The sequence below is a fragment of the Oncorhynchus gorbuscha genome, unplaced genomic scaffold (assembly GCF_021184085.1).
Source record: "Oncorhynchus gorbuscha isolate QuinsamMale2020 ecotype Even-year unplaced genomic scaffold, OgorEven_v1.0 Un_scaffold_2030, whole genome shotgun sequence".
Lineage (NCBI taxonomy): Eukaryota > Metazoa > Chordata > Actinopteri > Salmoniformes > Salmonidae > Oncorhynchus > Oncorhynchus gorbuscha.
This window is the reverse complement of record NW_025746642.1, coordinates 36,798-62,184: the sequence shown is the minus strand read 5'-3', so window position 1 is coordinate 62,184 and position 25,387 is coordinate 36,798. Positions and strand designations below refer to the sequence as shown.

Genomic DNA, 25,387 nt, shown 5'->3' with positions numbered 1-25,387 from the left:
TTCAGAATTTTAACAGAGATTTTTTTTTTTTTAAACAATGATTTGTGTCATGGTATGTGTGATGCATGACGTCATCTACTGTAAAAATCACCTGCCAGGGGGAGTGGCTAAAGGTAAGCGTCAGAAGGGTTTCCCTATTCCTTCATCATGACGTGGCATTGTGGACATTTTGTAAACCTAGTATATTACGAGGTAAAATGTAAGAAAATGAGATGTGATTATATATAATCGAATAGGTTTGTTATTTCATCGCTGATCGTTTTTGCGTACCTAGAATATTTATTAGAGGGCGGTTCTATTTCCCGCTCATGCTTGATTGACATGTGCCCCGAGGCTAAGCGGAGCTCGGGCACAGTCAGGCGTTCTACCTTGGAAAACATGGAAAGAAACCACTCGGCAGATTCATAGACATTTCAATATATTTATTAATTATGGACCATGTTTCGAGACGCTGTGGAGTCAGCCGATCGCGTTTCGCATAGTTGTTACCAGATTGCGGTTGCTCTCCAGTTTCAGCCACCAAAGTAAAAATCCAGGTGCATAAACGGGTTTCTCTCTTCCAGATAGGATGAAAGATCGAGACACTTTTACTCTCTACTTCCAGCTAAATTAGCTTGTGCCTCGGGTGGGTCAATACAACTCTCCGTAGTTTGACTGTCTGGGACATCGAGTGACTCTTCGACTGTCCCTGATCGGCATCCGAGTCCACGCCTGGGACTTGCAGTTGTGGGACTCGCTTCATGGAGAGAGCAGCGATACCGTTTCAACTTTTGGACTACAGAATAGCCTACTGCGATTAACTACGCGTTTCGGCCATATTTCCACGGCATATTTTGGAATATATTTGGGTTAACTCATGGAAAAGAAAAACAACAAAGCGAACAGGCTTCGCTCGCCGCAACTTCGCAGCCTGAACTCAACTATCAACTCTCCTCCCAGCGGCAGCAGCGCCAAAGAGAGAGTGCACAGGTAGACACTGTATAACCTGCAAAAGTTACATGCCAACTTAAAAAACTAGCTGGCTACGAAGCTTTGCATATTTTTGCACGTCCCTATCACCATACACCTGACCGTTTTAATGTTCTTAGCGTTAAACAAAAGTTAAACAATTTTAGGGAGAGTAATGTAAAAACAAAACAAAAAAATGGCCAACGCGAGCTGGTCAATCTGGCTAACGACAAAAACCACGGCAGGTGTTTGTTGTACTTGTGTTTTGCAAAGCTACCTCATACAGTAGCGACGTTGATGTGTTGAGAATGAGAGGACTGTTGGACTCCGTCCTTCGTAATGGCATGTGCGCTATTCCAAGCTGCCTCCACCCGACACCCCGTCCCCCACCATGGAGATTACACACGTTTTAGTAGCTAGTCACACGTGTTGTGCTCTATGCACAGGCGTCCTCCGCTGTTGTGAACATTTAAACACAGTGTAATCGATGGACATTGCTGGCTAGGACAAGTTCCCAACCAAAACATTAGGCTGTCAGTGCAACGCGTTGTTGAAGTTCACTGAGGGGTTTTAGGTTATCTTTTTCTACATGATCGGGTTACACGTTGTGGCCCCCAAGGTGATTATAGTTGAGTGTTTTTATTTCTATTAGTTAAAACATACATCATGATTTAAAAAATATTTGTATTTATACTAGTTTGTTTTGGAGTAAAATATAATCGTTTTTTAGTTTTTCTAACTTTTTAAAATGTTTTAGTTCACTATAATAACATTGGTTGTCTCTCAGGGCTCATTCTTCCTTTCCTCCTCCTCCTCCTTCCTTTCCACAGTGTGGTTTTACTCAACCACTTCTCAGTATTCAAGTGGGAAAATCCCATCAGGTCACTAATCCACATGATATCATTGCTCTAAGATCTTATTAAATCTAGTCCTGCTGAATGGAGAATGTGTCTGGTCTTATAAAGGGCCAGTCTGTGTCCAGATTCCATAGCAAACAACAGATTCCCAAACATGCTACTACTACTCACCAGTCTCACTACGCTCGTCGCTCACTATCCCCTTTAGATTGACTTAGTTTCTGACTCCTGCTAGCTAGACTCCGTATGGCTGTGACTCTGTTTGGCTGTGACTGTTTCAGTGTGGACCCGTTTGGCTGTGACTCTGTTTCAGTGTGGACCCGTTTGGCTGTGACTCCGTTTCAGTGTGGACTCTGTTTCAGTGTGGACTCCGTTTGGCTGTGACTCCGTTTCAGTGTGGACTCTGTTTGGCTGTGACTCTGTTTCAGTGTGGACTCCGTTTGGCTGTGACTCTGTTTCAGTGTGGACCTGTTTGGCTGTGACTCTGTTTCAGTGTGGACTCTGTTTGGCTGTGACTCCGTTTGGCTGTGACTCTGTTTCAGTGTGGACTCCGTTTGGCTGTGACTCTGTTTCAGTGTGGACTCCGTTTCGCTGTGACTCTGTTTCAGTGTGGACTCCGTTTGGCTGTGACTCTGTTTCAGTGTGGACCGATATGGCTGTGACTCTGTTTCAGTGTGGACCGATATGGCTGTGTCTCTGTTTCAGTGTGGACCGATATGGCTGTGACTCTGTTTCAGTGTGGACCCGTTTGGCTGTGACTCTGTTTCAGTGTGGACTCCGTTTGGCTGTGACTCTGTTTCAGTGTGGACTCTGTTTCAGTGTGGACTCTGTTTGGCTGTGACTCTGTTTCAGTGTGGACCCGTATGGCTGTGACTCTGTTTCAGTGTGGACCCGTATGGCTGTGACTCTGTTTCAGTGTGGACTCTGTTTGGCTGTGACTCTGTTTCAGTGTGGACTCCGTTTGGCTGTGACTCTGTTTCAGTGTGGACTCTGTTTGGCTGTGACTCTGTTTCAGTGTGGACTCTGTTTGGCTGTGACTCTGTTTGGCTGTGACTCTGTTTCAGTGTGGACTCTGTTTGGCTGTGACTCCGTTTGGCTGTGACTCTGTTTCAGTGTGGACTCTGTTTGGCTGTGACTCCGTTTGGCTGTGACTCTGTTTCAGTGTGGACCCGTATGGCTGTGACTCTGTTTCAGTGTGGACCCGTTGGCTGTGACTCTGTTTCAGTGTGGACCCGTATGGCTTTGAGCGGTTGGAGGACTTTGACTATGAGTCGTATGAGGAGTTGATGTCAGAGTACCTGGCCGTGCTCACCAGGAGGTCCATCAGATGGTCCAGGCTGTTGCAGGGACGGGGACGGCTGGAGAAGAGCATCAAGGGTGAGTGGGACTTCATCAGAGCATAAAATCAACTATTTAGATATATTTTTTTAACAGCGACAATATATATTTTGTCTGCTAAAATGACACCAACAAAACACAAAAAAACAGATATCTCTAAAACAATAAATCTAAGAAGTAATGTGGTATTTTGTTTAATTAGATTTTTTGTATCCCAAGTCTATTAACTAAAATACCACAGATTAAACAAAGATGTTCACCTGCCCCATTTTAAGGGCGGAGGTTACCGTGGTAGCCCAACTCGAGTCCTGTTTGTGCCTGTGAGATTGAGTCTTGACTAGTAGAAGCATTGTCTTCTCTAACCAGGCTGGTGGACAGAATGCCAAGAGTGAGCAATGCTGTCCTCAAGGCAAAGATGCAACTTTTCTACTTTGAAGAATCTGAAAAATAAAATATATTTTCATTTGTTTCACACACTTTGTTTGTGGTTACTACATGATTCCATATGTGATATTTTATCATAGTTCTGATGTCTTCACTATTATTCTACAATGTAGAAAAATAAAGAGAAACCCTTGAATGAGTAGGTGTCCAAGCTTGTGACTGGTACTGTATTTTATTATATTTTATTATTTTGATTTGTAAATATTTATTTATTTAAAAAAAGTTATTTATCTTCCCTTAACCCTCCACCCCTCCCCCAAGTGGAGTAAACAAATGGACAATACTTAGGCTTCCTGTGTGTGTGTGTGTGTGTGTGTGTGTGTGTGTGTGTGTGTGTGTGTGTGTGAGAGAGAGGGAGGAAAAGAGACTTAAGTTGTATCACTGACTTATGAAGCACTCCCACAGTGAAGCGGTATGTGCGTAAGGGCGTGCCCAACGAGCACCGAGGGTTGGTCTGGATGTCAGCAAGTGGGGCCCAGGAGCACCTGGAGAAGAACCCAGGATACTATCACTCTCTACTGGACACTACGAAGCAACAGCACGACCCCAAGCTGGTAGACTCCATACGCACAGGTTAGCTAATATACCTCATCACAGGTTAGCTAATATACCTCATCACAGGTTAGCTAATATACCTCATCACAGGTTAGCTAATATAGTCATCATGGGTTAGCTAATATAGATCATCATGGGTTAGCTAATATAGATCATCATGGGTTAGCTAATATAGATCATCATGGGTTAGCTAATATAGATCATCATGGGTTAGCTAATATAGATCATCACGGGTTAGCTAATATACGTCATCATGGGTTAGCTAATATAGATCATCACGGGTTAGCTAATATACGTCATCATGGGTTAGCTAATATAGATCATCACGGGTTAGCTAATATAGATCATCATGGGTTAGCTAATATACATCATCATGGGTTAGCTAATATAGATCATCATGGGTTAGCTAATATAGATCATCACGGGTTAGCTAATATAGATCATCACGGGTTAGCATAGGGGGTTAACTCATCATGGGTTAGATCATCATGGGTTAGCTAATTCATCACTTAGCTATAGATCATCATGGGTTAACTATATAGATCATCATGGGTTAACTATATAGATCATCATGGGTTAGCTAATATAGTCATCATTAGCTAATATATAGATCATCATGGGTTAGTTAGATCATCACGGGTTAGCTAATATAGATCATCACGGGTTAGCTAATATAGATCATCATGGGTTATATAGATCATCATGGGTTAGCTGATATAGATCATCATGGGTTATATAGATCATCATGGGTTAACTGATGTAGATCATCATGGGTTAACTGATGTAGATCATCATGGGTTAGCTGATGTAGATCATCATGGGTTAGCTGATGTAGATCATCATGGGTTAGCTGATATAGATCATCATGGGTTAGCTAATATAGATCATCATGGGTTAGCTGATATAGATCATCATGGGTTAACTGATATAGATCATCATGGGTTAACTGATATAGATCATCATGGGTTATATAGATCATCATGGGTTATATAGATCATCACGGGTTAACTGATATAGATCATCACGGGTTAGCTGATATAGATCATCATGGGTTATATAGATCATCACGGGTTAACTGATATAGATCATCATGGGTTATATAGATCATCATGGGTTAACTGATATAGATCATCACGGGTTAACTAATATAGATCATCATGGGTTAACTGATATAGATCATCATGGGTTATATAGATCATCACGGGTTAACTGATATAGATCATCATGGGTTAACTGATATAGATCATCATGGGTTAACTGATATAGATCATCATGGGTTAACTGATGTAGATCATCATGGGTTATATAGATCATCATGGGTTATATAGATCATCATGGGTTATATAGATCATCATGGGTTATATAGATCATCACGGGTTAACTGATATAGATCATCATGGGTTAACTGATATAGATCATCATGGGTTATATAGATCATCATGGGTTAACTGATATAGATCATCATGGGTTATATAGATCATCATGGGTTATATAGATCATCATTAACTGATATAGATCATCATGGGTTAACTGATATAGATCATCATGGGTTATATAGATCATCATGGGATAACTGATATAGATCATCATGGGTTAACTGATGTAGATCATCATGGGTTATATAGATCATCATGGGTTATATAGATCATCATGGGTTAACTGATATAGATCATCATGGGTTATATAGATCATCACGGGTTATATAGATCATCACGGGTTAACTGATATAGATCATCACGGGTTAACTGATATAGATCATCATGGGTTAACTGATATAGATCATCATGGGTTATATAGATCATCACGGGTTAACTGATATAGATCATCATGGGTTATATAGATCATCACGGGTTAACTGATATAGATCATCATGGGTTATATAGATCATCATGGGTTCACTGATATAGATCATCATGGGTTATATAGATAATCATGGGTTAACTGATATAGATCATCATGGGTTATATAGATCATCATGGGTTAACTGATATAGATCATCATGGGTTAACTGATATAGATCATCATGGGTTATATAGATCATCATGGGTTAACTATATAGATCATCATGGGTTATATAGATCATCATGGGTTATATAGATCATCATGGGTTAACTGATATAGATCATCATGGGTTATATAGATAATCATGGGTTAACTGATATAGATCATCATGGGTTAACTATAGATCATCATGGGTTATATAGATAATCATGGGTTAACTGATATAGATCATCATGGGTTATATAGATCATCATGGGTTATATAGATCATGGGTTATATAGATCATGGGTTATATAGATCATCATGGGTTAACTGATATAGATCATCATGGGTTATATAGATCATCATGGGTTAACTGATATAGATCATCATGGGTTATATAGATCATCATGGGTTAGATCATCATGGGTTAACTGATATAGATCATCATGGGTTATATAGATCATCATGGGTTATATAGATCATCATGGGTTATATAGATCATCATGGGTTCACTGATATAGATCATCATGGGTTCACTGATATAGATCATCATGGGTTAGCTGATATACCTCATCATGGGTTAACTGATATAGATCATCATGGGTTAGCTGATATACCTCATCATGGGTTATATAGATCATCATGGGTTAACTGATATAGACCATCATGGGTTAGCTGATATAGATCATCATGGGTTAACTGATGTAGATCATCATGGGTTATATAGATCATCACGGGTTAACTGATATAGATCATCATGGGTTAACTGATATAGATCATCATGGGTTAACTGATATAGATCATCATGGGTTATATAGATCATCATGGGTTAGCTGATATAGATCATCATGGGTTATATAGATCATCACGGGTTAGCTGATATAGATCATCATGGGTTAACTGATATAGATCATCATGGGTTATATAGATCATCATGGGTTATATAGATCATCACGGGTTAGCTGATATAGATCATCATGGGTTATATAGATCATCACGGGTTAACCGATATAGATCATCATGGGTTATATAGATCATCATGGGTTAACTGATATAGATCATCATGGGTTAGCTGATATAGATCATCATGGGTTATATAGATCATCATGGGTTAACTGATATAGATCATCATGGGTTAGCTGATATAGATCATCATGGGTTAGCTGATATAGATCATCATGGGTTATATAGATCATCATGGGTTAACTGATATAGATCATCATGGGTTAGCTGATATAGATCATCATGGGTTAACTGATATAGATCATCATGGGTTAACTGATGTAGATCATCATGGGTTATATAGATCATCATGGGTTATATAGATCATCATGGGTTATATAGATCATCATGGGTTATATAGATCATCACGGGTTAACTGATATAGATCATCACGGGTTAACTGATATAGATCATCATGGGTTATATAGATCATCATGGGTTAACTGATATAGATCATCATGGGTTATATAGATCATCATGGGTTATATAGATCATCACGGGTTAACTGATATAGATCATCATGGGTTAACTGATATAGATCATCATGGGATAACTGATATAGATCATCATGGGATAACTGATATAGATCATCATGGGTTAACTGATGTAGATCATCATGGGTTATATAGATCATCATGGGTTATATAGATCATCATGGGTTAACTGATATAGATCATCATGGGTTATATAGATCATCACGGGTTAACTGATATAGATCATCACGGGTTAACTGATATAGATCATCACGGGTTAACTGATATAGATCATCATGGGTTAACTGATATAGATCATCATGGGTTATATAGATCATCACGGGTTAACTGATATAGATCATCATGGGTTATATAGATCATCACGGGTTAACTGATATAGATCACCATGGGTTATATAGATCATCATGGGTTATATAGATCATCATGGGTTAACTGATATAGATCATCATGGGTTATATAGATAATCATGGGTTAACTGATATAGATCATCATGGGTTATATAGAGCATCATGGGTTAACTGATATAGATCATCATGGGTTAACTGATATAGATCATCATGGGTTATATAGATAATCATGGGTTAACTGATATAGATCATCATGGGTTATATAGATCATCATGGGTTATATAGATCATCATGGGTTAACTGATATAGATCATCATGGGTTATATAGATAATCATGGGTTAACTGATATAGATCATCATGGGTTAACTGATATAGATCATCATGGGTTATATAGATAATCATGGGTTAACTGATATAGATCATCATGGGTTAACTGATATAGATCATCATGGGTTATATAGATAATCATGGGTTAACTGATATAGATCATCATGGGTTATATAGATCATCATGGGTTATATAGATCATGGGTTATATAGATCATGGGTTATATAGATCATCATGGGTTAACTGATATAGATCATCATGGGTTATATAGATCATCATGGGTTAACTGATATAGATCATCATGGGTTATATAGATCATCATGGGTTATATAGATCATCATGGGTTAACTGATATAGATCATCATGGGTTATATAGATCATCATGGGTTATATAGATCATCATGGGTTCACTGATATAGATCATCATGGGTTCACTGATATAGATCATCATGGGTTAGCTGATATACCTCATCATGGGTTAACTGATATAGATCATCATGGGTTAGCTGATATACCTCATCATGGGTTATATAGATCATCATGGGTTAACTGATATAGACCATCATGGGTTAGCTGATATAGATCATCATGGGTTAACTGATGTAGATCATCATGGGTTATATAGATCATCACGGGTTAACTGATATAGATCATCATGGGTTAACTGATATAGATCATCATGGGTTAACTGACATAGATCATCATGGGTTATATAGATCATCATGGGTTAGCTGATATAGATCATCATGGGTTATATAGATCATCACGGGTTAGCTGATATAGATCATCATGGGTTAACTGACATAGATCATCATGGGTTATATAGATCATCATGGGTTAGCTGATATAGATCATCATGGGTTAGCTGATATAGATCATCATGGGTTAACTGATATAGATCATCACGGGTTAACTGATATAGATCATCATGGGTTATATAGATCATCATGGGTTATATAGATCATCACGGGTTAGCTAATATAGATCATCATGGGTTAGCTGATATAGATCATCACGGGTTAACTGATATAGATCATCACGGGTTAACTGATATAGATCATCATGGGTTATATAGATCATCATGGGTTAGCTGATATAGATCATCATGGGTTATATAGATCATCATGGGTTATATAGATCATCATGGGTTAACTGATATAGATCATCATGGGTTAACTGATATAGATCATCATGGGTTATATAGATCATCATGGGTTATATAGATCATCATGGGTTATATAGATCATCATGGGTTATATAGATCATCATGGGTTATATAGATCATCATGGGTTATATAGATCATCATGGGTTAACTGATATAGATCATCATGGGTTATATAGATCATCATGGGTTATATAGATCATCATGGGTTAGCTGATATAGATCATCACGGGTTAGCTGATATAGATCATCATGGGTTAACTGATGTAGATCATCATGGGTTAACTGATATAGATCATCACGGGTTATATAGATCATCATGGGTTATATAGATCATCATGGGTTATATAGATCATCATGGGTTATATAGATCATCATGGGTTATATAGATCATCATGGGTTATATAGATCATCATGGGTTATATAGATCATCATGGGTTATATAGATCATCATGGGTTATATAGATCATCATGGGTTAACTGATATAGATCATCATGGGTTATATAGATCATCATGGGTTATATAGATCATCATGGGTTATATAGATCATCATGGGTTAACTGATATAGATCATCATGGGTTATATAGATCATCATGGGTTATATAGATCATCATGGGTTATATAGATCATCATGGGTTAGCTGATATAGATCATCATGGGTTAGCTGATATAGATCATCATGGGTTAACTGATATAGATCATCATGGGTTAGCTGATATAGATCATCATGGGTTATATAGATCATCATGGGTTAACTGATATAGATCATCATGGGTTAGCTAAAATAGATCATCATGGGTTAGCTGATATACACCTGAACACGGGAGCTTGACCTCTGAGATATGTCTCTCTGTCTGTACTCTGCCTTGACAAATAGCTGAAAGGGTTAGAGATGTTTAGAGTTGGCGGCAGGTTATTTTTTGGTAGTGATTCTAACCACCTGTCTCCCTGGCAGACCTGAACAGAACCTTTCCTGACAACATTCAGTTCCGCAAGACGTCCAACCCATGTCTCCAGAAAACCCTGTACAACGTACTGCTAGCGCACCACAACCCAGCTGTGGGCTACTGTCAAGTACGTTTACCCTGTTACACCTGGCGGTTCTTTGTTTGCATCCCAAATGACCCCTATATAATGCACTACTTTAGACCAGGGCCCTATTCCCTATATAATGCACTACTTTAGACCAGGGCCCTATTCCCTATATAATGCACTACTTTAGACCAGGGCCCTATCCCCTATATAATGCACTACTTTAGACCAGGGCCCTATTCCCTATATAATGCACTACTTTAGACCAGGGCCCTATCCCCTATATAATGCACTACTTTAGACCAGGGCCCTATTCCCTATATAATGCACTACTTTAGACCAGGGCCCTATTCCCTATATAATGCACTACTTTAGACCAGGGCCCTATTCCCTATATAATGCACTACTTTAGACCAGGGCCATATTCCCTATATAATGCACTACTTTAGACCAGGGTCCTATTCCCTATATAATGCACTACTTTAGACCAGGGCCGTATCCCCTATATAATGCACTACTTTAGACCAGGGCCCTATCCCCTATATAATGCACTACTTTAGACCAGGGCTCTATTCCCTATATAATGCACTACTTTAGACCAGGGCCCTATCCCCTATATAATGCACTACTTTAGACCAGGGCCCTATTCCCTATATAATGCACTACTTTAGACCAGGGCCGTATCCCCTATATAATGCACTACTTTAGACCAGGGCTCTATTCCCTATATAATGCACTACTTTAGACCAGGGCCCTATTCCCTATATAATGCACTACTTTAGACCAGGGCCCTATTCCCTATATAATGCACTACTTTAGACCAGGGCCCTATTCCCTATATAATGCACTACTTTAGACCAGGGCCCTATCCCCTATATAATGCACTACTTTAGACCAGGGCTCTATTCCCTATATAATGCACTACTTTAGACCAGGGCCCTATCCCCTATATAATACACTACTTTAGATCAGGGCCCTATCCCCTATATAATGCACTACTTTAGACCAGGGCCCTATCCCCTATATAATGCACTACTTTAGACCAGGGCCCTATTCCCTATATAATGCACTACTTTAGACCAGAGTCCACAGGCAGCCTCAGATTCCACTTTACAGGCTCAGTCACCTTTTACAACTTTACTACAGTGGTCCTCAACTCCAGTCCTCTACTACAGTGGTCCTCAACTCCAGTCCTCTACTACAGGGGTTCCCAACTCCAGTCCTCTACTACAGTGGTCCTCAACTCCAGTCCTCTACTACAGTGGTCCTCAACTCCAGTCCTCTACTACAGTGGTTCCCAACTCCAGTCCTCTACTACAGTGGTCCTCAACTCCAGTCCTCTACTACAGTGGTCCTCAACTCCAGTCCTCTACTACAGTGGTCCTCAACTCCAGTCCTCTACTACAGTGGTCCTCAACTCCAGTCCTCTACTACAGTGGTCCTCAACTCCAGTCCTCTACTACAGTGGTCCTCAACTCCAGTCCTCTACTACAGTGGTTCCCAACTCCAGTCCTCCAGTCCTCTACTACAGTGGTTCCCACCTCCAGTCCTCTACTACAGTGGTCCTCAACTCCAGTCCTCTACTACAGTGGTTCCCAACTCTAGTCCTCCAGTCCTCTACTACAGTGGTCCTCAACTCCAGTCCTCTACTACAGGGTTCCCAACTCCAGTCCTCTACTACAGTGGTTCCCAACTCCAGTCCTCTACTACAGTGGTTCCCAACTCCAGTCCTCTACTACAGTGGTCCTCAACTCCAGTCCTCTACTACAGTGGTCCTCAACTCCAGTCCTCTACTACAGTGGTTCCTAACTCCAGTCCTCCAGTCCTCTACTACAGTGGTTCCCAACTCCAGTCCTCTACTACAGTGGTTCCCAACTCCAGTCCTCTACTACAGTGGTTCCCAACTCCAGTCCTCTACTACAGTGGTTCCCAACTCCAGTCCTCTACTACAGTGGTTCCTCAACTCCAGTCCTCTACTACAGTGGTTCCCAACTCCAGTCCTCTACTACAGTGGTTCCCAACTCCAGTCCTCTACTACAGTGGTTCCCAACTCCAGTCCTCTACTACAGTGGTCCTCAACTCCAGTCCTCTACTACAGTGGTCCTCAACTCCAGTCCTCTACTACAGTGGTCCTCAACTCCAGTCCTCTACTACAGTGGTTCCTAACTCCAGTCCTCCAGTCCTCTACTACAGTGGTCCTCAACTCTAGTCCTCCAGTCCTCTACTACAGTGGTTCCCAACTCCAGTCCTCTACTACAGTGGTCCTCAACTCCAGTCCTCTACTACAGTGGTCCTCAACTCCAGTCCTCTACTACAGTGGTCCTCAACTCCAGTCCTCTACTACAGTGGTTCCCAACTCCAGTCCTCTACTACAGTGGTCCTCAACTCCAGTCCTCTACTACAGTGGTCCTCAACTCCAGTCCTCTACTACAGTGGTCCTCAACTCCAGTCCTCTACTACAGTGGTCCTCAACTCCAGTCCTCTACTACAGTGGTCCTCAACTCCAGTCCTCTACTACAGTGGTCCTCAACTCTAGTCCTCCACTACAGTGGTCCTCAACTCTAGTCCTCCAGTCCTCTACTACAGTGGTTCCCAACTCCAGTCCTCTACTACAGTGGTCCTCAACTCCAGTCCTCTACTACAGTGGTCCTCAACTCCAGTCCTCTACTACAGTGGTTCCCAACTCTAGTCCTCCAGTCCTCTACTACAGTGGTCCTCAACTCCAGTCCTCTACTACAGTGGTCCTCAACTCCAGTCCTCTACTACAGTGGTTCCCAACTCTAGTCCTCCACTCCTCTACTACAGTGGTTCCCAACTCCAGTCCTCTACTACAGTGGTTCCCAACTCCAGTCCTCTACTACAGTGGTTCCCAACTCTAGTCCTCCAGTCCTCTACTACAGGTTTCCCCTACAACTCCAGTCCTCCAGTCCTCTACTACAGTGGTCCTCAACTCCAGTCCTCTACTACAGTGGTTCCCAACTCCAGTCCTCCACTCCTCTACTACAGTGGTTCCCAACTCCAGTCCTCTACTACAGTGGTTCCCAACTCCTCCAGTCCTCTACTACAGTGGTTCCCAACTCCAGTCCTCTACTACAGGGGTTCCCAACTCCAGTCCTCTACTACAGGGGTTCCCAACTCCAGTCCTCTACTACAGGGGTTCCCAACTCCAGTCCTCTACTACAGGGGTTCCCAACTCCAGTCCTCTACTACAGGGGTTCCCAACTCCAGTCCTCTACTACAGGGGTTCCCAACTCCAGTCCTCTACTACAGGGGTTCCCAACTCCAGTCCTCTACTACAGGGGTTCCCAACTCCAGTCCTCTACTACAGGGGTTCCCAACTCCAGTCCTCTACTACAGGGGTTCCCAACTCCAGTCCTCTACTACAGGGGTTCCCAACTCCAGTCCTCTACTACAGGGGTTCCCAACTCCAGTCCTCTACTACAGGGTTCCCAACTCCAGTCCTCTACTACAGGGGTTCCCAACTCCAGTCCTCTACTACAGGGTTCCCAACTCCAGTCCTCTACTACAGGGGTTCCCAACTCCAGTCCTCTACTACAGGGGTTCCCAACTCCAGTCCTCTACTACAGGGTTCCCAACTCCAGTCCTCTACTACAGGGGTTCCCAACTCCAGTCCTCTACTACAGGGGTTCCCAACTCCAGTCCTCTACTACAGGGTTCCCAACTCCAGTCCTCTACTACAGGGGTTCCCAACTCCAGTCCTCTACTACAGGGGTTCCCAACTCCAGTCCTCTACTACAGGGGTTCCCAACTCCAGTCCTCTACTACAGGGGTTCCCAACTCCAGTCCTCTACTACATGGGTTCCCAACTCCAGTCCTCTACTACAGGGGTTCCCAACTCCAGTCCTCTACTACAGGGGTTCCCAACTCCAGTCCTCTACTACAGGGGTTCCCAACTCCAGTCCTCTACTACAGGGGTTCCCAACTCCAGTCCTCTACTGCAGGGGTTCCCAACTCCAGTCCTCTACTGCAGGGGTTCCCAACTCCAGTCCTCTACTGCAGGGGTTCCCAACTCCAGTCCTCTACTGCAGGGGTTCCCAACTCCAGTCCTCTACTACAGGGGTTCCCAACTCTAGTCCTCCAGTCCTCTACTACAGGGGTTCCCAACTCCAGTCCTCCAGTCCTCTACTACAGTGGTCCTCAACTCCAGTCCTCTACTACAGTGGTTCCCAACTCCAGTCCTCTACTACAGTGGTCCTCAACTCCAGTCCTCTACTACAGTGGTTCCCAACTCTAGTCCTCCAGTCCTCTACTACAGGGGTTCCCAACTCCAGTCCTCTACTACAGTGGTCCTCAACTCCAGTCCTCTACTACAGTGGTTCCCAACTCTAGTCCTCCAGTCCTCTACTACAGTGGTCCTCAACTCCAGTCCTCTACTACAGTGGTTCCCAACTCTAGTCCTCCAGTCCTCTACTACAGTGGTCCTCAACTCCAGTCCTCTACTACAGTGGTTCCCAACTCCAGTCCTCCAGTCCTCTACTACAGTGGTTCCCAACTCCAGTCCTCTACTACAGTGGTTCCCACCTCCAGTCCTCCAGGACCCCCAACACATTATTATTGTAGCCCCGGACCATCAACCTGATTGAGTTGGATCAGGGGGTCCTGGAAGACTGGATTTGGGAAACACTGTTCTACTGTTTCTCAGCCCTCACTGCTACTGCACTGTGTTCACAGTGCCCCCTGTGGCTGGTCCAGGCATTACCTGCTAGCCTTTTCAGGAATCCCAACCCTTCCTCGATCATTCAATCAGCTTTTGTTCCTAAATGGGAATTCTATAGTTGGAACGGCATGTCGAATAGACAAGGCTACTGTGTGTGATTTGATAGGGAGATTTTCAGCCTTTTTGCAATGCAAAGAAGCAGCATTATGGCTGAAGGTTTGGTGTGTGTACAGTCAGTCCTTCTCTCTGTCTCCCTCTCATATTGGCTGAAGGTTTGGCTGAAGGTTTGGTGTGTGTACAGTCAGTCCTTCTCTCTGTCTCCCTCTCATATTGGCTGAAGGTTTGGTGTGTGTACAGTCAGTCCTTCTCTCTGTCTCCCTCTCATATTGGCTGAAGGTTTGGCTGAAGGTTTGGTGTGTGTACAGTCAGTCCTTCTCTCTGTCTCCCTCTCATATTGGCTGAAGGTTTGGTGTGTGTGTACAGTCAGTCCTTCTCTCTGTCTCCCTCTCATATTGGCTGAAGGTTTGGCTGAAGGTTTGGTGTGTGTACAGTCAGTCCTTCTCTCTGTCTCCCTCTCATATTGGCTGAAGGTTTGGTGTGTGTACAGTCAGTCCTTCTCTCTGTCTCCCTCTCATATTGGCTGAAGGTTTGGTGTGTGTACAGTCAGTCCTTCTCTCTGTCTCCCTCTCATATTGGCTGAAGGTTTGGTGTGTGTACAGTCAGTCCTTCTCTCTGTCTCCCTCTCATTGGCAGCTTTTCTGTTTGATAGTCAAAAAGACAGACTAATAAACACACGTTAAATCACCTCAATTCCAATAGTTACTTATTAGAGACTGTATTTTTACCAATGGCCCTGGTCTAAAGTAGTGCACTATATAGGGAATAGGGCCCTGGTCTAAAGTAATGCACTATATAGGGAATAGGGCCCTGGTCTAAAGTAATGCACTATATAGGGAATAGGGCTCTGGTCTAAAGTAGTGCACTATATAGGGAATAGGACTCTGGTCTAAAGTAGTGCACTATATAGGGAATAGGACTCTGGTCTAAAGTAGTGCACTATATAGGGAATAGGGCCCTGGTCTAAAGTAGTGCACTATATAGGGAATAGGGCCCTGGTCTAAAGTAGTGCACTATATAGGGAATAGGGCCCTGGTCTAAAGTAGTGCACTATATAGGGAATAGGGCCCTGGTCTAAAGTAGTGCACTATATAGGGAATAGGGCTCTGGTCTAAAGTAGTGCACTATATAGGGAATAGGACTCTGGTCTAAAGTAGTGCACTATATAGGGAATAGGGCCCTGGTCTAAAGTAGTGCACTATATAGGGAATAGGACCCTGGTCTAAAGTAGTGCACTATATAGGGAATAGGACTCTGGTCTAAAGTAGTGCACTATATAGGGAATAGGGCCCTGGTCTAAAGTAGTGCACTATATAGGGAATAGGGCCCTGGTCTAAAGTAGTGCACTATATAGGGAATAGGGCCCTGGTCTAAAGTAGTGCACTATATAGGGAATAGGGCCCTGGTCTAAAGTAGTGCACTATATAGGGAATAGGGCCCTGGTCTAAAATAGTAGTGCACTATATAGGGAATAGGGCTCTGGTCTAAAGTAGTGCACTATATAGGGAATAGGACTCTGGTCTAAAGTAGTGCACTATATAGGGAATAGGGCCCTGGTCTAAAGTAGTGCACTATATAGGGGGCCCTGGTCTAAAGTAGTGCACTATATAGGGAATAGGGCTCTGGTCTAAAGTAGTGCACTATATAGGGAATAGGGCCCTGGTCTAAAGTAGTGCATTATATAGGGAATAGGGCCCTGTTCTAAAGTAGTGCACTATATAGGGAATAGGACTCTGGTCTAAAGTAGTGCACTATATAGGGAATAGGGCCCTGGTCTAAAGTAGTGCACTATATAGGGAATAGGGCCCTGGTCTAAAGTAGTGCACTATATAGGGAATAGGGCCCTGGTCTAAAGTAATGCACTATATAGGGAATAGGGCCCTGGTCTAAAGTAGTGCACTATATAGGGAATAGGACTCTGGTCTAAAGTAATGCACTATATAGGGAATAGGACTCTGGTCTAAAGTAGTGCACTATATAGGGAATAGGACTCTGGTCTAAAGTAGTGCACTATATAGGGAATAGGACTCTGGTCTAAAGTAATGCACTATATAGGGAATAGGACTCTGGTCTAAAGTAGTGCACTATATAGGGAATAGGGCCCTGGTCTAAAGTAGTGCACTTTATAGGGAATAGGACTCTGGTCTATAGTAGTGCACTATATAGGGAATAGGACTCTGGTCTAAAGTAGTGCACTATATAGGGAATAGGACTCTGGTCTAAAGTAGTGCACTATATAGGGAATAGGGCTCTGGTCTAAAGTAGTGCACTATATAGGGAATAGGGCTCTGGTCTAAAGTAGTGCACTATATAGGGAATAGGACTCTGGTCTAAAGTAGTGCACTATATAGGGAATAGGGTGCCATTTTGGGATGCTTAGTGTATCTCTGGCCACCTGTTCATCTCTCCCTCTCTTTGAACTCATTCACCAGAATACAGACGTGTTCTCTCTCCCTCTTAGCAACAGGCTGTATTAGCAGGCAAAGGGGGGAGGGAGGGAGAGAGAGGGCTGTTGAATTAGAATGTATTGGCCAGGCAAAGGGAGAGAGAGAGAGGGGCTGTTGAATTAGAATGTATTGGCCAGGCAAAGGGGAGAGAGAGGGCTGTTGAATTAGAATGTATTGGCCAAGCAAAGGGGGAGAGAGAGGGCTGTTGAATTAGAATGTATTGGCCAGGCAAAGGGGGAGAGAGAGAGGGGGCTGTTGAATTAGAATGGGTTGGCCAGGCAAAGGGAGAGAGAGAGAGAGGGCTGTTGAATTAGAATGTATTGGACAGGCAAAGGGAGAGAGAGAGGGGGCTGTTGAATTAGAATGTATTGGCCAGGCAAAGGGAGAGAGAGAGGGCTGTTGAATTAGAATGTATTGGCCAGGCAAAGGGAGAGAGAGAGGGCTGTTGAATTAGAATGTATTGGACAGGCAAAGGGAGAGAGAGAGAGGGCTGTTGAATTAGAATGTATTGGCCAGGCAAAGGGGGAGAGAGAGGGCTGTTGAATTAGAATGTATTGGCCAGGCAAAGGGGGAGAGAGAGGGCTGTTGAATTAGAATGTATTGGACAGGCAAAGGGAGAGAGAGAGAGGGCTGTTGAATTAGAATGTATTGGACAGGCAAAGGGAGAGAGAGAGGGCTGTTGAATTAGAATGTATTGGCCAGGCAAAGGGAGAGAGAGAGGGCTGTTGAATTAGAATGTATTGGCCAGGCAAAGGGGGAGAGAGAGGGCTGTTGAATTAGAATGTATTGGCCAGGCAAAGGGAGAGAGAGAGGGCTGTTGAATTAGAATGTATTGGACAGGCAAAGGGAGAGAGAGGGGGCTGTTGAATTAGAATGTATTGGACAGGCAAAGGGAGAGAGAGAGGGCTGTTGAATTAGAATGTATTGGCCAGGCAAAGGGAGAGAGAGAGGGCTGTTGAATTAGAATGTATTGGACAGGCAAAGGGAGAGAGAGAGGGGGCTGTTGAATTAGAATGTATTGGACAGGCAAAGGGAGAGAGAGAGAGGGCTGTTGAATTAGAATGTATTGGCCAGGCAAAGGGAGAGAGAGAGGGGCTGTTGAATTAGAATGTATTGGACAGGCAAAGGGAGAGAGAGAGGGGGCTGTTGAATTAGAATGTATTGGACAGGCAAAGGGAGAGAGAGAGAGGGCTGTTGAATTAGAATGTATTGGACAGGCAAAGGGGGAGAGAGAGAGGGCTGTTGAATTAGAATGTATTGGACAGGCAAAGGGAGAGAGAGAGGGGGCTGTTGAATTAGAATGTATTGGACAGGCAAAGGGAGAGAGAGAGAGGGCTGTTGAATTAGAATGTATTGGACAGGCAAAGGGAGAGAGAGAGGGCTGTTGAATTAGAATGTATTGGCCAGGCAAAGGGAGAGAGAGAGGGCTGTTGAATTAGAATGTATTGGACAGGCAAAGGGAGAGAGAGAGGGGGCTGTTGAATTAGAATGTATTGGACAGGCAAAGGGAGAGAGAGAGAGGGCTGTTGAATTAGAATGTATTGGACAGGCAAAGGGGAGAGAGAGAGGGCTGTTGAATTAGAATGTATTGGACAGGCAAAGGGAGAGAGAGAGGGGGGCTGTTGAATTAGAATGTATTGGACAGGCAAAGGGAGAGGAGAGAGGGCTGTTGAATTAGAATGTATTGGACAGGCAAAGGGAGAGAGAGAGGGCTGTTGAATTAGAATGTATTGGACAGGCAAAGGGGGAGAGAGAGAGAGGGCTGTTGAATTAGAATGTATTGGCCAGGCAAAGGGGAGAGAGAGGGGCTGTTGAATTAGAATGTATTGGCCAGGCAAAGGGGAGAGAGAGGGCTGTTGAATTAGAATGTATTGGCCAGGCAAAGGGGAGAGAGAGGGGCTGTTGAATTAGAATGGGTTGGCCAGGCAAAGGGAGAGAGAGAGAGGGCTGTTGAATTAGAATGTATTGGCCAGGCAAAGGGGAGAGAGGGGGCTGTTGAATTAGAATGTATTGGCCAGGCAAAGGGAGAGAGAGAGAGGGCTGTTGAATTAGAATGTATTGGACAGGCAAAGGGAGAGAGAGGGCTGTTGAATTAGAATGTATTGGCCAGGCAAAGGGAGAGAGAGAGGGCTGTTGAATTAGAATGGGTTGTGCCCCTCACTAAGCTGTCAAGGAGAGGATGTCAACAACCTCCAGATAACAACAACACCTTGAAAACACTGTTATAACTATTAACAATTTATTGTGGCTGAAATGCAATATTCATATGTATCTAATAACTGTCTTGTCTTCAGGGCATGAACTTCATCGCTGGGTACCTCATCATCATCACTAAAGATGAGGAGAAATCATTCTGGCTGATGGACGCTCTACTGGGCAGGATACTACCAGGTGTGTTTATCTTCTCTCCCTGCCGTGGGTCTATGTATAACCCAGCGGAGGTCACATGGTCTTGAGCCTCGTTAAGACTCATGTCCCGTCACACGGAGGGGAGGGAGGGAGGGGGTAATCCTATGATGTCACACAGGAAATGACATCACGCCCCCAGCTCTCTACCTTGGCATAGTCGGGCTCCACTCTGACAAACAGGTGGATTTGATCTGAGATCACATTCGTCACTGAGTTCAGGGCTCATATCTTTGAGGTGTGGTGTGTGTGTGTGTGTGTGTGTGTGTGTGTGTGTGTGTGTGTGTGTGTGTGTGTGTGTGTGTGTGTGTGTGTGTGTGTCCACTTTGACGACAGTAAAAAAAACAACAGTGTAATGAAAGGGACTGTTGATACTAAGTTGTGTGTCCTGTCTGTCTCCTGTCCAGACTACTACACCCCGGCCATGCTGGGTCTGAAGATGGACCAGGAGGTTTTAGGGGAGCTCGTGAGGACCAAAGCCCCAGTTGTATGGCAGGCCATGGGGCAACACAACGTCATGTGGACCCTGGTGGTCTCCAGGTGGTTCATCTGTCTCTACATAGACGTCCTGCCTGTAGAGGTGAGAGGGGGGGGACTAGGGGTGAGAGGGGGGACTAGGGGTGAGAGGGGGGACTAGGGGTTTTGGGGGAGGGATTAGGGATTTAGGGGAGGGGACTAGGGTTTAGGGGGGACTACGGGAGGGGACTAGGGGTTTAGGGGGGGACTAGGGGCGAGGGGGGGACTAGGGGTTTAGGGGAGGGACTAGGGGTTTAGGGGGGGACTAGGGGTTTAGGGGGGGACTAGGGGTTTAGGGGGGACTAGGGGTTTAGGGGGGACTAGGGGTTTAGGGGGGGACTAGGGGTTTAGGGGGGGACTAGGGGTTTAGGGGGGGACTAGGGGTTTAGGGGGGGGACTAGGGGTTTAGGGGGGACTAGGGGTTTAGGGGGGGACTAGGGGTTTAGGGGAGGGGACTAGGGGTTTAGGGGGGACTACGGGAGGGGACTAGGGGGGACTACGGGAGGGGACTAGGGGCGAGGGGGGGGACTAGGGGTTTAGGGGAGGGGACTAGGGGTTTAGGGGAGGGACTAGGGGTTAGGGGAGGGACTAGGGGTTTAGGGGAGGGACTAGGGGTTTAGGGGAGGGACTAGGGGTTTAGGGGAGGGACTTTGGCCTAATCTTTGTTGTTGTTGGAGTACTATTACTAAGTTGATGTAACTATTGAACATGTAAACACCCAGTCAGGTTTGGGTCCGTGATCTGTTGTAGAAGCGCTATTAAATCATGTTTTATCAGTGCTGAGCTTTATCAGAGAATCAGCCCCACAACAGGACTGAATCAGGTTTACAGGGCAGAGTGTGAACTCAGCCCCACAACAGGACTGAATCAGGTTTACAGGGCAGAATGGGAACTCGCTCCACCACAGGGCTGAATCAGGTTTACAGGGCAGAATGGGAACTCAGCCCTACCACAGGACTGAATCAGGTTTACAGGGCAGAGTGTGAACTCAGCCCCACCACAGGACTGAATCAGGTTTACGGGGCAGAGTGTGAACTCAGCCCCACAACAGGACTGAATCAGGTTTACAGGGCAGAGTGTGAACTCAGCCCCACTACAGGACTGAATCAGGTTTACAGGGCAGAGTGTGAACTCAGCCCCACAACAGGACTGAATCAGGTTTACAGGGCAGAGTGTGAACTCAGCCCCACAACAGGACTGAATCAGGTTTACAGGGCAGAGTGTGAACTCAGCCCCACAACAGGACTGAATCAGGTTTACAGGGCAGAGTGTGAACTCAGCCCCACAACAGGACTGAATCAGGTTTACAGGGCAGAGTGTGAACTCAGCCCCACAACAGGACTGAATCAGGTTTACAGGGCAGAGTGTGAACTCAGCCCCACAACAGGACTGAATCAGGTTTACAGGGCAGAGTGTGAACTCAGCTCCACCACAGGTCTGAATCAGGTTTACAGGGCAGAGTGTGAACTCAGCTCCACCACAGGACTGAATCAGGTTTACTGGGCAGAGTGTGAACTCAGCTCCACCACAGGACTGAATCAGGTTTACAGGGCAGAGTGTGAACTCAGCCCCACAACAGGACTGAATCAGGTTTACAGGGCAGAGTGTGAACTCAGCCCCACAACAGGACTGAATCAGGTTTACAGGGCAGAGTGTGAACTCAGCTCCACCACAGGACTGAATCAGGTTTACAGGGCAGAGTGTGAACTCAGCTCCACCACAGGACTGAATCAGGTTTACAGGGCAGAGTGTGAACTCAGCTCCACCACAGGACTGAATCAGGTTTACAGGGCAGAGTGTGAACTCAGCTCCACCACAGGACTGAATCAGGTTTATCAGGGCAGAGTGTGAACTCAGCTCCACCACAGGACTGAATCAGGTTTACAGGGCAGAGTGTCTCAGCTCCACCACAGGACTGAATCAGGTTTACAGGGCAGAGTGGGTTCTGTGTGTCAGGTCAGTCTGCTGAGCTGAACTAAGTCAACTAATCTTTACATATTTCATCACCATGCCTAGTGTCACTGTCTACCATCTCAGCTTGATGACCTGTCCTGCGGCCCATTAAGCCCGACTGTCCTGCGGCCCATTAAGCCCGACTGTCCTGTGGCCCATTAAGCCCGACTGTCCTGCGGCCCATTAAGCCCGACTGTCCTGCGGCCCATTAAGCCCGACTGTCCTGCGGCCCATTAAGCCAGACTGTCCTGCGGCCCATTAAGCCAGACTGTCCTGCGGCCCATTAAGCCCGACTGTCCTGCGGCCCATTAAGCCTGACTCTCGTCTCTCTCCTTGGTTCTCGTCCTCAGACGGTTCTGCGTATCTGGGACTGTCTGTTCTACGAGGGTTCTAAGATTCTGTTCCGTGTGGCTCTGACGTTGATAAGGAACCAGCAGGCTGAGGTCCAACAGGCCGGTTCCCTGCCTGACGTCTGTGACTGCTTCAAACACATGACCAGAGGGCCCGATGTAGAGGACTGCCACACCTTCATGCAGGTACACACACACACACACACACACACACACACACACACACACACACACACACACACACACACACACACACACACACACACACACACACACACACACACTGAAATGAACATGTGTGTGGATGTGTTTTAACTTCTGGTCCCCACAAGAATAGCAAACAAACACAAATTTGACAAACTGGGGACATTTTGTTAGTCCCCATGAGGGGAAATGCTATTTCTAGGGGGTTTAGGGTTAAGGTTAGATATTTCTAGGGGGTTTAAGGTTAAGGTTAGATATTTCTAGGGGTTTAGGGTTAAGGTTAGATATGTCTAGGGGTTTAAGGTTAGGGTTAGATATTTCTAGGGGTTTAGGTGTAAGGTTAGGGTTAGATATTTCTAGGGGTTTAGGGTTAAGGTTAGATATTTCTAGGGGTTTAGGGTTAAGGTTAGATATGTCTAGGGGTGTAAGGTTAGGGTTAGATATTTCTAGGGGTTTAAGGTTAAGGTTAGATATTTCTAGGGGGTTTAAGGTTAGGGTTAGATATTTCTAGGGGGTTTAGGGTTAAGGTTAGATATATGGGTTCCAGTTCGGGTAAATAGGATTTTGAGTGGGACTAAATTGTGTGTCCCCACAAGGTTAGCTATACAAGACTCTGTGTGTGTGTGTGTGTGTGTGTGTGTGTGTGTGTGTGTGTGTGTGTGTGTGTGTGTGTGTGTGTGTGTGTGTGTGTGTGTGTGTGTGTGTGTGTGTGTGTGTGTGTGTGTGTGTGTGTACCATAATGATCTCTGTTCATCCCTCTAATCCTTTGTCTTGCTGCTTTCCCAGAAAATCTTCACGGAACCCGGAAGCCTCTCCATGGCAACCATCACCAAGCTCCGGGAGACGTGTCGAGCACGCATCATCGCTGAGGAGTCCTGACCCCATCCTCCTGACCTGTCAATCAAACACACTACACATTCCGGGCTGGGTCCCAACACTCCTTAATGGTCTCCTCTCCTCGGATCCTATTCCTCACTGTTGGGACAGTGTCCTAGACTGTTTAGTACTCTTTAGCATGACTACCATGTAGCTATGTAGACTACCATGTATGGAGACTATAAGGTGTTACTAGTACCAGCTAATTGAATTAGTACCTATCCTGTGGGGGCACATGGTACAGGTTAAACATGAGCCTGGCACAATAATTAACAACCAAGATGTCAATGAAACCTTTAGTCTATTACACTATTGTCAATACTGTATGAAAGTCACATGAAATAAAAACATATTTTAGCCAATGGACATGAAAACATAAGCTCAAATGTGGTGTGGTTTGGCAATAAGTGACATTTTGAAAAAGCAGAGATGATCATCTTAATGACGCGCTGACAGCAGAGGACGTTACCAGACTGATGTCGTCTTAATGACGCGCTGACAGCAGAGGACGTTACCAGACTGATGTCGTCTTAATGACGCGCTGACAGCAGAGGACGTTACCAGACTGATGTCGTCTTAATGACGCGCGGACAGCAGAGGACGTTACCAGACTGATGTCGTCTTAATGACGCGCGGACAGCAGAGGACGTTACCAGACTGATGTCGTCTTAATGACGCGCGGACAGCAGAGGACGTTACCAGACTGATGTCGTCTTAATGACGCGCGGACAGCAGAGGACGTTACCCGACTGATGTCGTCTTAATGACGCGCGGACAGCAGAGGACGTTACCAGACTGATGTCGTCTTAATGACGCGCGGACAGCAGAGGACGTTACCAGACTGATGTCGTCTTAATGACGCGCGGACAGCAGTGGACGTTACCAGACTGATGTCGTCTTAATGACGTGCGGACAGCAGAGGACGTTACCAGACTGATGTCGTCTTAATGAGGGACGTCGCTGATCGTCTGAGACGCGAGGACAGCAGAGGACGTTACCAGACTGATGTCGTCTTAATGAGGGACGTCGCTGATCGTCTGAGACGCGCGGACAGCAGAGGACGTTACCAGACTGATGTCGTCTTAATGACGCGCGGACAGCAGTGGACGTTACCATTTACATTACATTTACATTACATTTAAGTCATTTAGCAGACGCTCTTATCCAGAGCGACTTACAAATTGGTGCATTCACCTTATGACATCCAGTGGGACAGTCACTTAACAATAGTGCATCTAAAACTTAGGGGGGGTGGGGTGAGAGGGATTACTTAACCTATCCTAGGTATTCCTTAAAGAGGTGGGGTTTCAGGTGTCTCCGGAAGGTGGTGATTGACTCCGCTGTCCT

General features: G+C 44.8%; 1 protein-coding gene across 2 annotated transcripts; it reads left to right on the top strand.

Annotated features, from left to right (window-relative positions):
- Nucleotides 1-163: 163 nt before the first annotated feature.
- On the top strand, nt 164-25,129 carry LOC124024840 (growth hormone-regulated TBC protein 1-A-like). Of its 2 annotated transcripts, none has more exons than XM_046338606.1 (8): nt 164-969; nt 3,031-3,182; nt 3,993-4,160; nt 10,417-10,535; nt 20,030-20,126; nt 20,549-20,721; nt 22,961-23,146; nt 23,951-25,128. In XM_046338606.1, the coding sequence occupies exons 1-8, from the start codon at nt 857-859 to the stop codon at nt 24,041-24,043; spliced, it is 1,101 nt and encodes a 366-aa protein (XP_046194562.1). In that variant the 5' UTR covers nt 164-856; the 3' UTR covers nt 24,044-25,128. The 2 variants fall into 2 exon arrangements, with proteins under 2 accessions (XP_046194562.1, XP_046194564.1); XM_046338608.1 differs by lacking the exon at nt 164-969 and adding an exon at nt 1,107-1,567 and having other exon boundaries at nt 23,951-25,129.
- Nucleotides 25,130-25,387: the final 258 nt, after the last annotated feature.

Excerpts from the sequence above, each read along its gene's own strand:
- LOC124024840 (XM_046338606.1), top strand. The coding sequence starts at position 857 with ATGGAAAAGAAAAACAACAAAGCGAACAGGCTTCGCTCGCCGCAACTT. Across the intron at positions 3,183-3,992 it reads GCTGGAGAAGAGCATCAAGG|TGAAGCGGTATGTGCGTAAG; the intron begins GTGAGTGGGACT and ends GCACTCCCACAG. Across the intron at positions 4,161-10,416 it reads GGTAGACTCCATACGCACAG|ACCTGAACAGAACCTTTCCT; the intron begins GTTAGCTAATAT and ends TCTCCCTGGCAG.